Below are 13,341 nucleotides of genomic sequence, written 5' to 3'. Positions count from 1 at the left end.
ATTTCAGATTAAGAAGCTGGATTTAGCGAGTAGGAGAGTTACCACGTTGGCAGGTATTGGAAAGGCTGGATTCAAGGATGGATCAGCCCTGGAGGCCCAGGTACAAAAGCATCCTTCAAAATTTATCGCAAATATTTTTCTACTCTTATATCGGGTGTTTGTTTGAGTGACCATGTAGTCATGAATACATGCAAATATGTCGGTTCTCAGAATTGCTATTTAGAAATTCCTAAGCTGCATTTGTCACTAGAATATGATCTTAAAGTAGGCTAAGTTGGCATTACTTCTCAGAAAATAAAAATGGAAAAAACATGGAAAGTTGGAGCTAAAAAAAATATGAGAACATTAATTGTTAAATAACATTTTAGCATGACAGTAACTCTAATATGTTAGTAGTAACAGTGAAGTTAAACAGAGATGTGAATTTGATGTGGTCTTGAAGTATGATCAAACTTTTGCCACTTTAATATATGCCGTCAGTATTCACTTGCAGGATACAAGACATCACCCAAAGCCACATCCCGTACAAACTTCTAAGAAAACTTTCGAAATTTATGTGAATGTTGGAAAGAAATTATCACTTGACGTATTAAAATAGGTTATGAAAAATAAAAATTCATTAAATGAATTGGCATGTATATTAATATTTTGGGGAGTAAGATGGACTTATAAAGTGAGCACTTTTTCTTATAAGATGGACCAAAAGAATTTGAGCATTTGAGGTGTAATTACTTGACACGTTATATGTTTTCATTTAAAAAAATTTAATTTAGTAGAACAAAATGTCAGTGTATGAGATTTGATCTTTTCAAAAGGTGTAAATACCACTCTTAAACCATCAAAATATTCATTTTTCCAGAAAAGAAAAAAGAAGAATAAATTATAAGAACTGTGAATGATTCAAAACATCTTCTAATTTTTTATATTACATTTTATAGTTTTATTATGTAATTACTAATAAGATTATAAAACATAGTGTAGAAACAATTATTAATTAGGTCATTTTGACATAGATATAACAATTACATCACATATTAAATGAACCGACCTATCATACCTATTACTTTTCTTATTTTATTTTATTTTGCAATTTTTATGTAGCCATTATAAATTTATCCAAGGTGTTTTTAGATTCAAATAAAATGATTGTTTTAGAAATAAAGTAATTAATAGTTATTAAGCTAAAGCCTTTGGAAAAACTCATATGAATTACACAAATAGATGACTAATAACAATATCAATGTTTTATTTAATAAAACAAATTACTTAATGTATGTTCCCTACAATTTTTTACTTTTGGATATGGCAATTAGCCGTGACAAAGATTCATATTTCTTGTAGTGGTGTTAACTACATTTGTATAATGACCAATGACATCAAATGAATTAATTGTTTGTCATAACTATGGGGAAAAAATATTTACTTTTGCAAAAATATACTGATATGTAGCAGTATCACCTTCAAACATCATTCAAATTTTTTTATTTTAGGAGTCAAAAAGATCTAACATAAATTTTCATATTTGGATGGGCCAAATATTTATAGCATAAAATCCACGTTGATGCATGAGTTGTCATTTTAACACTTACATACAAATGACTTAATTGGTACCCGAGTTTTACATACAAATAACACTTACATATCAATTAGGTACTGAAGTGATACTAATTGTGAAACTCAGATACCAGTTGAGTCATTTGTAGTTAGTTGGGTACCAAAATGACATTAATAACAAAGCTCGGATACCAAAATAAATTTTATCTGATATTTATATATATTTTTGAGGGGATAAATTGAGATTGTTCACCTCTTTTATTTTCCAAACAATGTAAATGATTTCATACTTTCAATTATCTTCTCTTCAATATTTAGGGAAGAACTCAACAAATTAAATTTATTGTGTCATCAATTTATGACTTATCAATATATGCCCAAAAAAAATAGTTATTCTTTATATAATTGGAAAACACTATGATTTAATAAGCAAACATATAAAACTTTATGTAGTTAAATTAGTAGGCTTTTTGACAGAATAAAAATATTTATTAACAAAGGGCGATAATAAAATGAAGATCGATCCTCGAGCACCTAAACTTGAGAATAAGCAAAATTTAATAGTAAGAATTTGTACAAATCACAATATATAGCAGACTTAAAAGAAAAATTCGCTAAAGATAGAAAAAAGTGAATAGGAAAAAATATTAGATTAACTAAATAGTAAGAAATAATTGACAATAATAGTTATCAAAATTGCAAACATTGCAGCAAATATATTTGCATTCAAAAATTATATCCTTTTCAAAATTTTGGTTAATTCTTTTTTTCTTTAATATTAGTTATCAAGATTTCAAGAGAGATAATAAAACTTTTAAGAAGTAAGGAAGAGGTCATGTGGCAAATATATTTGTATTCAAAAATTATATCCTTTTCAAAATTTTGTTTAAATTCTTTTTTTCTTTGAATTAATTTATGTCTCATTTTTAAATTTAATTTGAGATCTTTTAATTGTTGAAAGACATCTATAAGAACTAAATAAGATGAAGTTATATGAAAATCATAGAGAGAATTACAATATAAAAATGTTGTTGTAGAATTAACATTCTGTTTAAAATAATTAAGCCAACCACTTAAAATTATTGTAAAAAGGAGCAACTTTTTATTAGGTAAAATTCTAGTGCACTTTCTTAAAACTTGTTGAACTAAAAGAAAAACAATAATTGCAATTTCGAATGTATTAGTAAGATAATTTCTATTTAGGGTTCAAATGCATGATAGTTCGTTGTGAATACCATAATTGATTAGATATTTCTAAAAGGAAGAGTACTATAAAAGAATTTGCATTTTTTAATCTTAAATTTTTATAAAAAGAATTTGGATTTTTAAAATAGTAAGATAATAGAAGAATTTTTAATTGTTTGTTTAAATAATAGTTTAGTTTGGTCACAAAAGAACTGACATAATGAATTTAATTGAGTAGAATTGAAGTAAAATCAAGTAAAAGACATAACAAAATTTATTCTTCTTTTATTTTAATGACAATTACTTCAATAGATTGTTGAAATTAAGAGAAATAGTAGTGATTTGAACTTTAATTTAATAAGTTATTAAATAATTCTAACATAAATTTAGCTATTAATAGAGAAGTAATTAACCCAAACAAAAGATGATAAAGCAGAGTGAATGTAATTTATAACAACCTACACAATTTAAAAACCTATTTTTTTAAAAGAAAATTCGTAGAAAAGTCAAAATTAGAACTGAATTTCTCAAGCATCAAAATAATTAATTTAGTAATATGAAAACAAAAAAAAGTCAAGACGAAAAAATCGAGAAATAGAATCAACAAATCCACAGATGTTGCAATGAAACTATATATTCATCAAGGACATTCCAAATTAATGTAACGCTTAATCATGATTTGAGTTGAAATAGAAGTCCAAATATTTTTTTCGCTTGCAATTATATAGGAGAAACTAATGTTGCAACCCTTTGAATAATTACATGTTAAAAAAATAAGGGAAATGTCGATTTAATTTACTCTATAAAATAATTTTGAGAACAAATAAATAACATAATGATATATTTCTTTGGTGAAACATGCACTGGCCATGTGTTAAGACTGTCAAAGTCTATTTATATTTGTGTCAACATGTATAATTTCCTTTCTTCTTATTTGCTCCAAATTCTATTTCAAACTTGTATTACGTAATCTTTTGTGAAGTGCTTTTCACTTTCCTATGTGGGACAAAAGATCCTATTTTTTTCAATTATAAGTTTCCATCATAATAATAATAGGAAGAATCTCTACAAAAAGGGGTCTAAACCACTATGTTCTCAACACAAGCTGGGTACAATTTACACCCTTGGATTGGAACTTTTGATCTTCTTTTTCATCATGGAGGATATTGAAGCAGACAGAACTCATTGAACAACTGGGCAACATTTCATGATATTGTACTAAGGAATATATCATTATAGAGTGAAGGACAACCGAAAATATTATAAATCCCTTTATCTAACAATGAGAAAGATCAATACATAGTTGAGATATTATTATAAGATATATGTTCATCTATTTCTGACCTATTTTAGTTGTAATCTTATTATCCCATGATCGATTTTTGTTATAACAAATAGTTAATTATCTGGTAATAATGAAAGAGTTCATAAGATATACAAAATTCATTTTAAGTAATGGTTATATTGGTGAATGGAAAATGATGTACATCTTTGTTGTATGCACTCTGCCAGTACTTGCTTTGACCTATACTTTTGAAATACTAATCCTGATGCCCTCTAATTCTGTAGCTTTCAGAGCCTTCTGGACTTGTTGAAGCTGGAAATGGTAATTTCTGTCTACACTTTCAACCTTATTGCATTTATATGAAATTAGCATGTAGTTGATTGTCAGTTCTGTGAGGCATACTCTATCTATTGCTATTCTTTTCTATATTATAGAAGTGTGAATTGTTTGGAGTGTCTCACATTTCTTATTTTTTTTCGTGATTCTTATTATAATGCTCTAATAAAATATATGTCTCAATTTAAGTACATATACTAATGAGTAACTTAATGCTAGTGTTCTGTTAGATAGTAATGACCAACTAATTTAAAAGATATGACTCTAATGGAAATTAAAATAAATTTTCTATATCCATATATATTTATGTATTATTTATTAATTTGTATATTTACTTTTAACTTTAGAGATGGTGAGTATAAGGATTAAAAAATTAAAAGAGAGAAAAAGAGATTAAAATCTTATTTCATAAATGATACAAATTCAAAGTAATTTAATTGTTAATCTTTTTCAAGACAAATATAAGAATGAAAAAATTATGAATGGGTTTTGAATACTTTTACATTTCTTAACATATTTGTCTACAACTATTTGTTTACTCAAGTTATTCGAACAAAATAATTAAAAAATGAAAATTTAATGAAACAAACTATTATACAAAAATTGTATTACAAATAACTTAAGAGATAGTTGGTATGAAAGCTAAAAGTTTAAAAGATGGAGTAATTTAATTGATAATATTTTTCATGATAAACATAGGAGTGAAAAAATAAGTATTACATAAGTTAACGATAATATCTAAAAGTTGAAATAAGAGGAAAAAGCCAAAAATCCTAAATTATTACCTTTTTACATGAAATAATAATGATGATTTTCTCTTCACAAATATAGAAATTAAAATTAAAGAACATAAAAATAATTAATTATAAATCTAAAGGTTTCTATAAATTTCTTATAGAATAATGCATATACACATGAGAAAAGATTCAATTCTTTTGTTTTAACTCCAATGATCATTCCCCTTAAAATTCCATTCTTGAAACATACACTGTCACTCGGGTGCTCATCTCTCATTTGAGTGCATTCCACAAAGAACTTGGATAGAATTCTTAAAACATGATGGAAATTAATGATTACATGGATTTATGAGAACCAATTCTTAAAAATTCGGACTACTTTTGAAGTCAAATAGCACTCATATGTCCCCTTCTTTCCCACTTCTCAATCTTACATATTAACACTTTTGTCTGAATCTACCAATTCCATCTGTAGCATAAAAATAAGCCCTTTCATGTTTCCATAATGAGTGAAAGTGACTGTTAGGTTGTGTTTCTTCTTATCTGTTACTAGACTTCCCTGTAGAAGCCATCTGACATTGAACATTGTGTATTGCTCTATGAACCCTCCTACGTCTGAGGTATCTCCTATTGGACCCCTTAAAGTATCTCATATCATCTCATTGTATTACTCCCTGAAATTCGTGATAGAACATATTACAGAGATGCTTTCTAAAGGAGTAACTCATTACTTTTTGGGTGGAAGTGCCACAACATGGGTGTTCCTTTTAGCAAGAATTATTGAATGAATAAATATGCTTCATGCATGAATTAATCCTTTGCCTCTTGCAACTTCTCTCTATGTTTACCTTGCTTTACCTGTGTCAGACATGGTGTGACCCAACTCACACAATATGCCTTTCGAAAACTAATCATGACTTATAGACATCTCATCAAATTTTCAAGACAATCCCAACTCCACCTTACTTACATTGTGAAAACTGTGTCGCTTTCTTGATTTCTGCATTTATTAACCCCAAGATTGACTAGGTGTTTATATTAAGTACATGACACACTGAGATATTTGTTCCCCCATACTTTGTCCTATCATACTTTCAGAGTAACATCTACAGGACCACCGAGTAATGCTCAATACTAAAATGCAAGTGTAATTATTCAACATTCTTGTGCCTCCTGTCAAAACTGCAGTATGATTTATGGGAAATTGGATTATTCTTTGATGAACAAATTCAGATCTTGGCTTGATCTTTGCAAAGGATTCATGATTTCAGGACCGGAAAGAATATTGTTAGTGTTAGAAAATCATGGACAAAAACTTCACCACTCTTAGTTGTTGCAATATATTAAATACCTCACAACTAGCTGGCAAATGCCAAATAGTTAACGTATGGGAAACTAAAAGGCTATCATGCTCATAGACTTTATTTTGTAAGTCATATTATATTTATATTAAATTAAGCTTCAATAAGAAAGTCTCTGAATTATAATATGTGCAATATAATGGTGCAACTTCCTAGAATAAGAAATTATGAGTCTGTAAATCAGGAAAGCATGGAGGGCATTTGTTGAGCACTTCTTATCCATACTACTCCTCCCTCTATCCCAAATTTGTCAGTCCAATTTCCTTTTTCACCTTTCACCAATGGCTATTGGAATCCATCTAAATGTCTCTCACCTCTCCAGAAAAAGAAAGCTACGTTACCTTATATTTTACATTGTTTCTGGTTGTCAGGAAGAATATTCATAGCAGATACGAATAACAGCATAATAAGGGTTTTAGACCTGAACAACGGAGAACCAAGGCTTCTTACTTTGGAGTTGAAAGGTGTCCAACCTCCAGTTCCAAAATCAAAATCTTTGAGGCGCCTTAGAAGGAGATCTGCAGCTGACACAGAGACCATAGTCATCGATGGTGGTTCATCCAATGAAGGCAAACTATGTCTGAAGATATCAGTACCAGAAGGGTACCATTTGTCAAAGGTTCTCGTTCTCTCTCTCTCTCTCTCTCTCTCTTTCTCTCTGTGCTTGTGTTATGCTTTTTCTTTCTTAGGTGCTAGTGTAATGCCGTTGTTTCTCGTGCTTGTGTTATGCTTTTTCTTTCTTCGATGTTAGTGTAATGTCATTGTTAAATCAAGATTATTTCCTTCTGCAATATCTTGATGCGTTGTGGCCTACTTTGGTCACTAATGATGATCCGAGATTGCATAAATTACTTTGTGTTCGCTTGTTTCCCATGTTCATTCAGTTTTAGTTGTGGATTTGTACTTCTGTTGTTTGAAGTTGTAGGTCCTCTGTTATTTGTACTATTAAACAGTCATTATCTTCTACCAATTCACTTGCGTCGTGCATCGTAATCTTATAATCCTTGTGTCTCAACTTTTTCATCCATACAGTTATCAACTTTGTATATTCCATATGTAGGAAGCACAAAGTAAATTCAGTGTGGAATTTGAACCAGAAAATGCCGCATTAGTTGATCCTGTCGATGGAACTATCAGCACGGAAGGATCTGCAGTCATACAGTTCAAAAGATCCTCTCCTTCATCTTCTAAAAGTAGAATTTACTGCAAGGTATGCTTTATTTTTGTTTTCTTTTCTTGGTTAATGCGTGCACATAAAAGTTGTTCTGTTAGTACCCATTTAAACTTTTTGATTCATTTGCAGGTATACTATTGCAAGGAAGATGAGGTTTGTTTGTATCAGCCTTTGATGTTTGAAGTATCTTTCCAAGAGGCCATCCCGGATGCTGCCCCAGCAGAGATATCACTGCCATACGTCGTGAAACCTAAATCGCCTACATACAATTCGCAAAGTCCACTCCCTCGCTGACTCCCAATAAGGTACACTCATCTTTGCTCCATTAGCAAAATACTAAATGCAAGCAGACAGTAATATGTGATCACCGATGTTGTAATTATTCTTGTTCAAAGGTTGCCGGCTTAGGAACAGCATATGTGTTCCATTGTTCTTGTGCATCCTCAAATTAAGTGTCGCTCATTGTTTTAGTAGCATATTTTACATTTGCTGACAAAGAAAACCGAATGAACCTCGCTGAGGTTTACCTATGTAAAAAGTTGACAGAAGCACATTAGCTGATGAATCATTCATATGGTAATAACCTGAACTACTGAATTTCACTGTTATATCTGTTCAAAAAACTGGTGATGTCTACGTATCACATCCTTCGATTTCTGGGGCCCTGCATCTATGTATGACTCCTTGATTTTGATCTCGACTTACATTTCTATAAATTTGTTTAAAGGATTGACTAAGGATTAAAATTCGAATATATATTTTTCGTCAACTGAAACTAAGTATTTAGACTCATTATTCCGTGTTCGATTCCTTATAATCATAATTCTTTTTATTATTATTGTTATGATTAGAAATGATTTTCACGCATATAGATAATGAAATATATATCGTCATAAAATTAAATCATAATATAACAAAATAATATCGTCATAAAATTAAATTTTTACATCACATTATCTCACTTGGATAGTATTCAAGTATGTCATATTTCATCAACTCTTGATGATAAAATACTTAAAACTGCCTGATTTTACGCTACGTAAAATCAAAATAATATAATTTCTATCTTAAATATTAACGATGTCGCGTACAATTCATTATTTTGTCATTTAATAAAAAAATAAAATAATAACTAAGTGCATCCATCACCCCTTGTATTTCAGCTACCTACAAAGATAATTTTTTAAAATTGCTGTCCATAATCATAAATAATTAAAAAAACAATTATAACTCTGAAAATTGGATATACTATTTCATACAAAAATTTTCTTCTGTTTTATTATTTTATTACATTATCATATGTTGTTGTTGGCAGAAGACACAACAAATCTGTCTAAGATTTGCTTCCTAATAAAGGAAACTTCCATGTGTAAGATCTCTGTGCTTCCATCTACTTCTCAGATCTCCATTTCTTCTTCAAATCTTACTGTTAAATAACCATATCAATTCTTAATAAACACATAATTCTTTCCTTTAATTTTCTCCCCAAGAAAAAAATATTACTTTTTAAAAATAAAATCCAAGTTATACGCCGTTTTAAACCCACAAATGTATTTTAATTATTAAAACCATTTTACATGAAAATTGGGGGACTGCCCAAAAAAAAAAAAGACAAAATCTAAAAATTAAAGCAACAATTATCCAATAATTACATTATTAATCAAGTAGAGTAGCATGTGATGGGTAGTTGTATGTTACACATTTAATAATATTAAATACTGTAAAATATTATTAATCAATGTGTATTTATCTGCTCAAATCACATAATAAGGTTAAAATTTTAGTTAAGGCATTGCAGCATGTCTCGATGCAGTCTGGCATTGCACAACAATTATATATGTTATAGGGATTATTATATTTAGGGAAAAATGTAATTTTGGTTTAGCTTGTTAGGGGCGGTGGTAATTTTAGTTCAGGTCCAATTCAAATTAGCGAATTCAGACATTAATTTTTAAAAATTAGCAATTTAAGGACAAAATACCCTAATTTTGCTGGAATCGTACACATGATGCGCATGTGACCACATAAATTTAGGTATTTCTCCAAAAGCCGGCGAATTAGCTTACGTGGAAGTATTTTTTTCAGCCAGAGCTTTCGTGGCAAGGGGTAAGCATCGGCTGAAAAAATACTTCGACATACGCCAATTCGCTGTTACTTGGAGAAATCCCCAAATTTACGTGCGATTCTGGCAAAATTAGGGCATTTTGTCATTAAATTGCTATTTTTTGAAAATTGTTATCCTGATTCGCTATTTTGAACTAGACCTGGATTAAAATTGCCATCGTCTTTAGGAAACTGGACCAAAATTGTATTTTTTTCTTATATTTATACTCCTTGATCTATGATCTGTTCGTACAAATTATTTCTGTGTTTTAGATAATTACAAATATACCTACCAAATTTACTTTTTTGAAAAATTACACACATATACACACCCTAATAACGTTAGCATCATTGCACAAACTATCCCTATTTTTGATCTGTTAGGGGTAGTTTCTTATGCGAAAGACAGGGATGATTTGTGTAAATAAATCATAAGTTTGTGTGATTCTACTGGTGATGGTGTGATTATTCATATATTTATATCAGAGGGTGTTGATGTAAATTTTTATTCGTGATGGGATATGATGTAAATTATAATCACAAGCTTAGGGGGTTGAGTTGCAATTCTGCAAAGAGTATGGGGGGAATGCAATTAGACTTAACTATAGAAAATGTGGATGTAATTTATCTGATTAATTGTATGTTATTCATTTGATTTTACAAGAAAATTGCACTACAAAATACTACTAACTTCAATTGATTCATTTTGTATCAACAATATACTATTATTTTAATTTAAGGGGTTAAAATTACAAAACATTTAATCTATTTCTTTAGAATAAGGCCAAAAGGAAACGCAATAACCATATATATATATATATATATATAATGAGTAGATTACAACGAGCTCTCTTAAAATTTTACATAATTATAAATATCCCTCGTTATTTAGAAAATTACAAATAACCTCTTATGTTAACAGATGTCTAACAATTAAATTTTTTTATAAACTAAGTGGATAATTTTCTTGTTTTTTAACTATTTTTTCATCCATCTCGTCCGATTTTCTTACAATTTTTCAATGTATTTATTCAAAAATGACAAAGTTGAGAAATTTAGTTTTTCATCCAAAAAAATTACATAATTTCATCAAATATTACGAAGGTATTTATAATTTTTAAATAATGAATATATATAATTATGTTAAATTTGAGGGGAGCTGGTTGTAATACCATAAATATATACATATATATTAACACTATATATATATATATATAGTAGTCTTATGTCTCCTTGTCGTGTCTTGCAAGGCCAATAACCTAAAAATAAATTAATACATTACCCATCAATTTTTTTCTTAATAAAATATTCACAACTTGATTAGAAAAAAAATGCAAAATTTGTGATGGGCCATTCCCATTTGTTTTTATTATAGGCAATGATTAGTGGGTAATGTGCCCCCTATATATATAGCAACTAATAATAGGCTAAATCATATGATTTTTTTTTAATTATGTACCAAAATTATCAAATATTTGATAAATTAAGTCACTTTAGTAGGATATATATCCATTACAAAAATAATAATTTTAATTTTTCAATATATGTACAATTTTATTAATACTAATTATATGTAATAACAACTATTTAAATATCGTCACTATTAAAATTATAAAAATTATTGTAGTTTACAAAATAAAAATTATTCTTGCTTAATACTTAATAGTGATCGAGGCAACGTGTTCGTAAGTTAATTTTTTTATTATATATCTAATTATCTGTAAATTGACATCACTTGGAATTAAATTAAAATATACAAACATCTTTTGTTTTTTTCTTTTATAAAATTACGGGTGTAGCTATAATTTTGCAAAAGACATAAGGTATTTGTATATTTTGACTTAATTTTAATGAATATTAATATAATTTACCCTTTAATTAAATTAAAAAAATATGAAATACGATGTATTTATGTAATTAGACCTAATTCTAAAGAGGTATCCATATTAGTTACCCTTTCTTTTGTTGAGATGAAAATTTGTGTTGAATGAGCCCTACTAATTTACTCCTTTAGTCCTTTTACTTATGTTTTTTTGCGTGTTTTAACATAAGTGAGATGTGAAAGACTTAACGGTGGTTTAAACTTTAATATCTATACTATTTATTAAGGGGAAGATCGGGCCAAAATAACTATCATGTTGTCATACTGTGAATTACCTAATATATATATATATATATATATATATATATATTTCTTCCACAAAAACCATTTCTTCATTAATTAATTTTAAGAAAAATTACAACAGGCTCCCCTGAGGTTTATCATAATTACAAAAATCTTTAGTTGTTTGAAAAAAAATACAAATATCCCTCTAAAATTAACGGCAGTTAACAAATAATTCCTCGTGATAGCCACTGTAGGGAGATATTTGGTATACGGCCTTAATTTCATGAGCTATCGATAATTTTTTAAACTACGATGGAGTATTTGTAATTATGATAAACCTCATAAAACTCATTGTAATTTATGCTTAGTTTTATTAATAATTTATTATCCATACACATCTAAAACTAATTTATTTTATTTTTCTTTCTTCGCGTTCAACAAATTAAATATAATAAAAAAATTTAATTATGCACACACAACGAGCATATTCCGTGTCCATCAACCTGAAAATGTGACTTAGGATGTAGACAACCATATGGTACCAACAACTCCTCCTACACTCTCATAATGAGTAAACTAACACACAAAATAAAAATGAAAGTTTAGGTTTAATTCACTATTTTATTTGTGTTTTTTGCTCTAACTTCATAATCAAGAAAAGTTGGGGAGTTCCAACTAACATATGCCTAATCACAATGTTTATTTGTTTTTCTACCTTTGCAAGCAATGCTAATTTTTGGATCGTCTGAATTCAAAGGAAAATTAAATGCATTGCTCTTGATTTATTTATTTTTTCCAATTTGAACTCTAGGGGTATTTTTGTCATTTTACATGTTGACGTGTCGGTTTTGTCACCTTAAATATATACATTATTCATTTTGCATCTACGAAAATTAAAAGTTACAATGGGCTCTCACGAAATGGCATAATTTAAATACTGCTTCATTGTTTGAAAAATTACCTATAACCTGCCTAATATTTGATGAATTTATGTAATTATTGAATGGAGGTCTAAAATTGTCAAAAAGATGAAAACTAACAGATTCAGTAAGTTATTGGACCGACGCTAAAATTAATAAGGTATTTATAATTATGTGCCAAATATTAAGAAAGTTCGTTCTATTTATCTTAATAAGTATACGTAGACTACTTGTGATTTGAGAAATTACATCTAGCACCCCTAAGGTTTGCTTCCGTCTAACAAATCAATCCCTTCATCAGTTAAAATTCACCAAATTTGCTTATATTAATAAAAAATTAAAAAAATTATATTTACCCCCAATTGACTTATTACTAAATTATTTCAAGTCGATTAGATATTTTTTTGACTAAATTACCCTCATACGTCTTCACGGATTAATGCATGTGAGAAAGTATATCCTCACAGTATAATTTTTCTCTAGAGGAGGGGCGGGGGGTGGTGGACATATAATTTTGTAGAAAACAAGGAAAGCTTGTATAATTAGATTTAATCTTAGGATGTTAATGTAATTTACCTT

General features: G+C 28.6%; 1 protein-coding gene across 1 annotated transcript in view; it reads left to right on the top strand.

Moving 5' to 3' along the window:
- Positions 1-8,240, top strand: part of LOC105172437 (NHL repeat-containing protein 2) — a 36,412-nt gene extending 28,172 nt beyond the window's left edge. Inside the window, exons 24-28 of the mRNA XM_011093859.2 lie at positions 8-100; positions 4,309-4,345; positions 6,830-7,077; positions 7,519-7,668; positions 7,762-8,240. Of these exons, the coding sequence (XP_011092161.1) occupies positions 8-100; positions 4,309-4,345; positions 6,830-7,077; positions 7,519-7,668; positions 7,762-7,926 (693 nt within the window). The 3' untranslated portion in view covers positions 7,927-8,240. The remainder of the gene's footprint in view (positions 1-7; positions 101-4,308; positions 4,346-6,829; positions 7,078-7,518; positions 7,669-7,761) is intronic.

This window comes from Sesamum indicum, linkage group LG10, assembly GCF_000512975.1.
Source record: "Sesamum indicum cultivar Zhongzhi No. 13 linkage group LG10, S_indicum_v1.0, whole genome shotgun sequence".
Taxonomy (NCBI): Eukaryota; Viridiplantae; Streptophyta; class Magnoliopsida; order Lamiales; family Pedaliaceae; genus Sesamum; species Sesamum indicum.
Note: the sequence above shows the minus strand (reverse complement) of the source record. Positions and strands in the feature narration are given on the sequence as shown.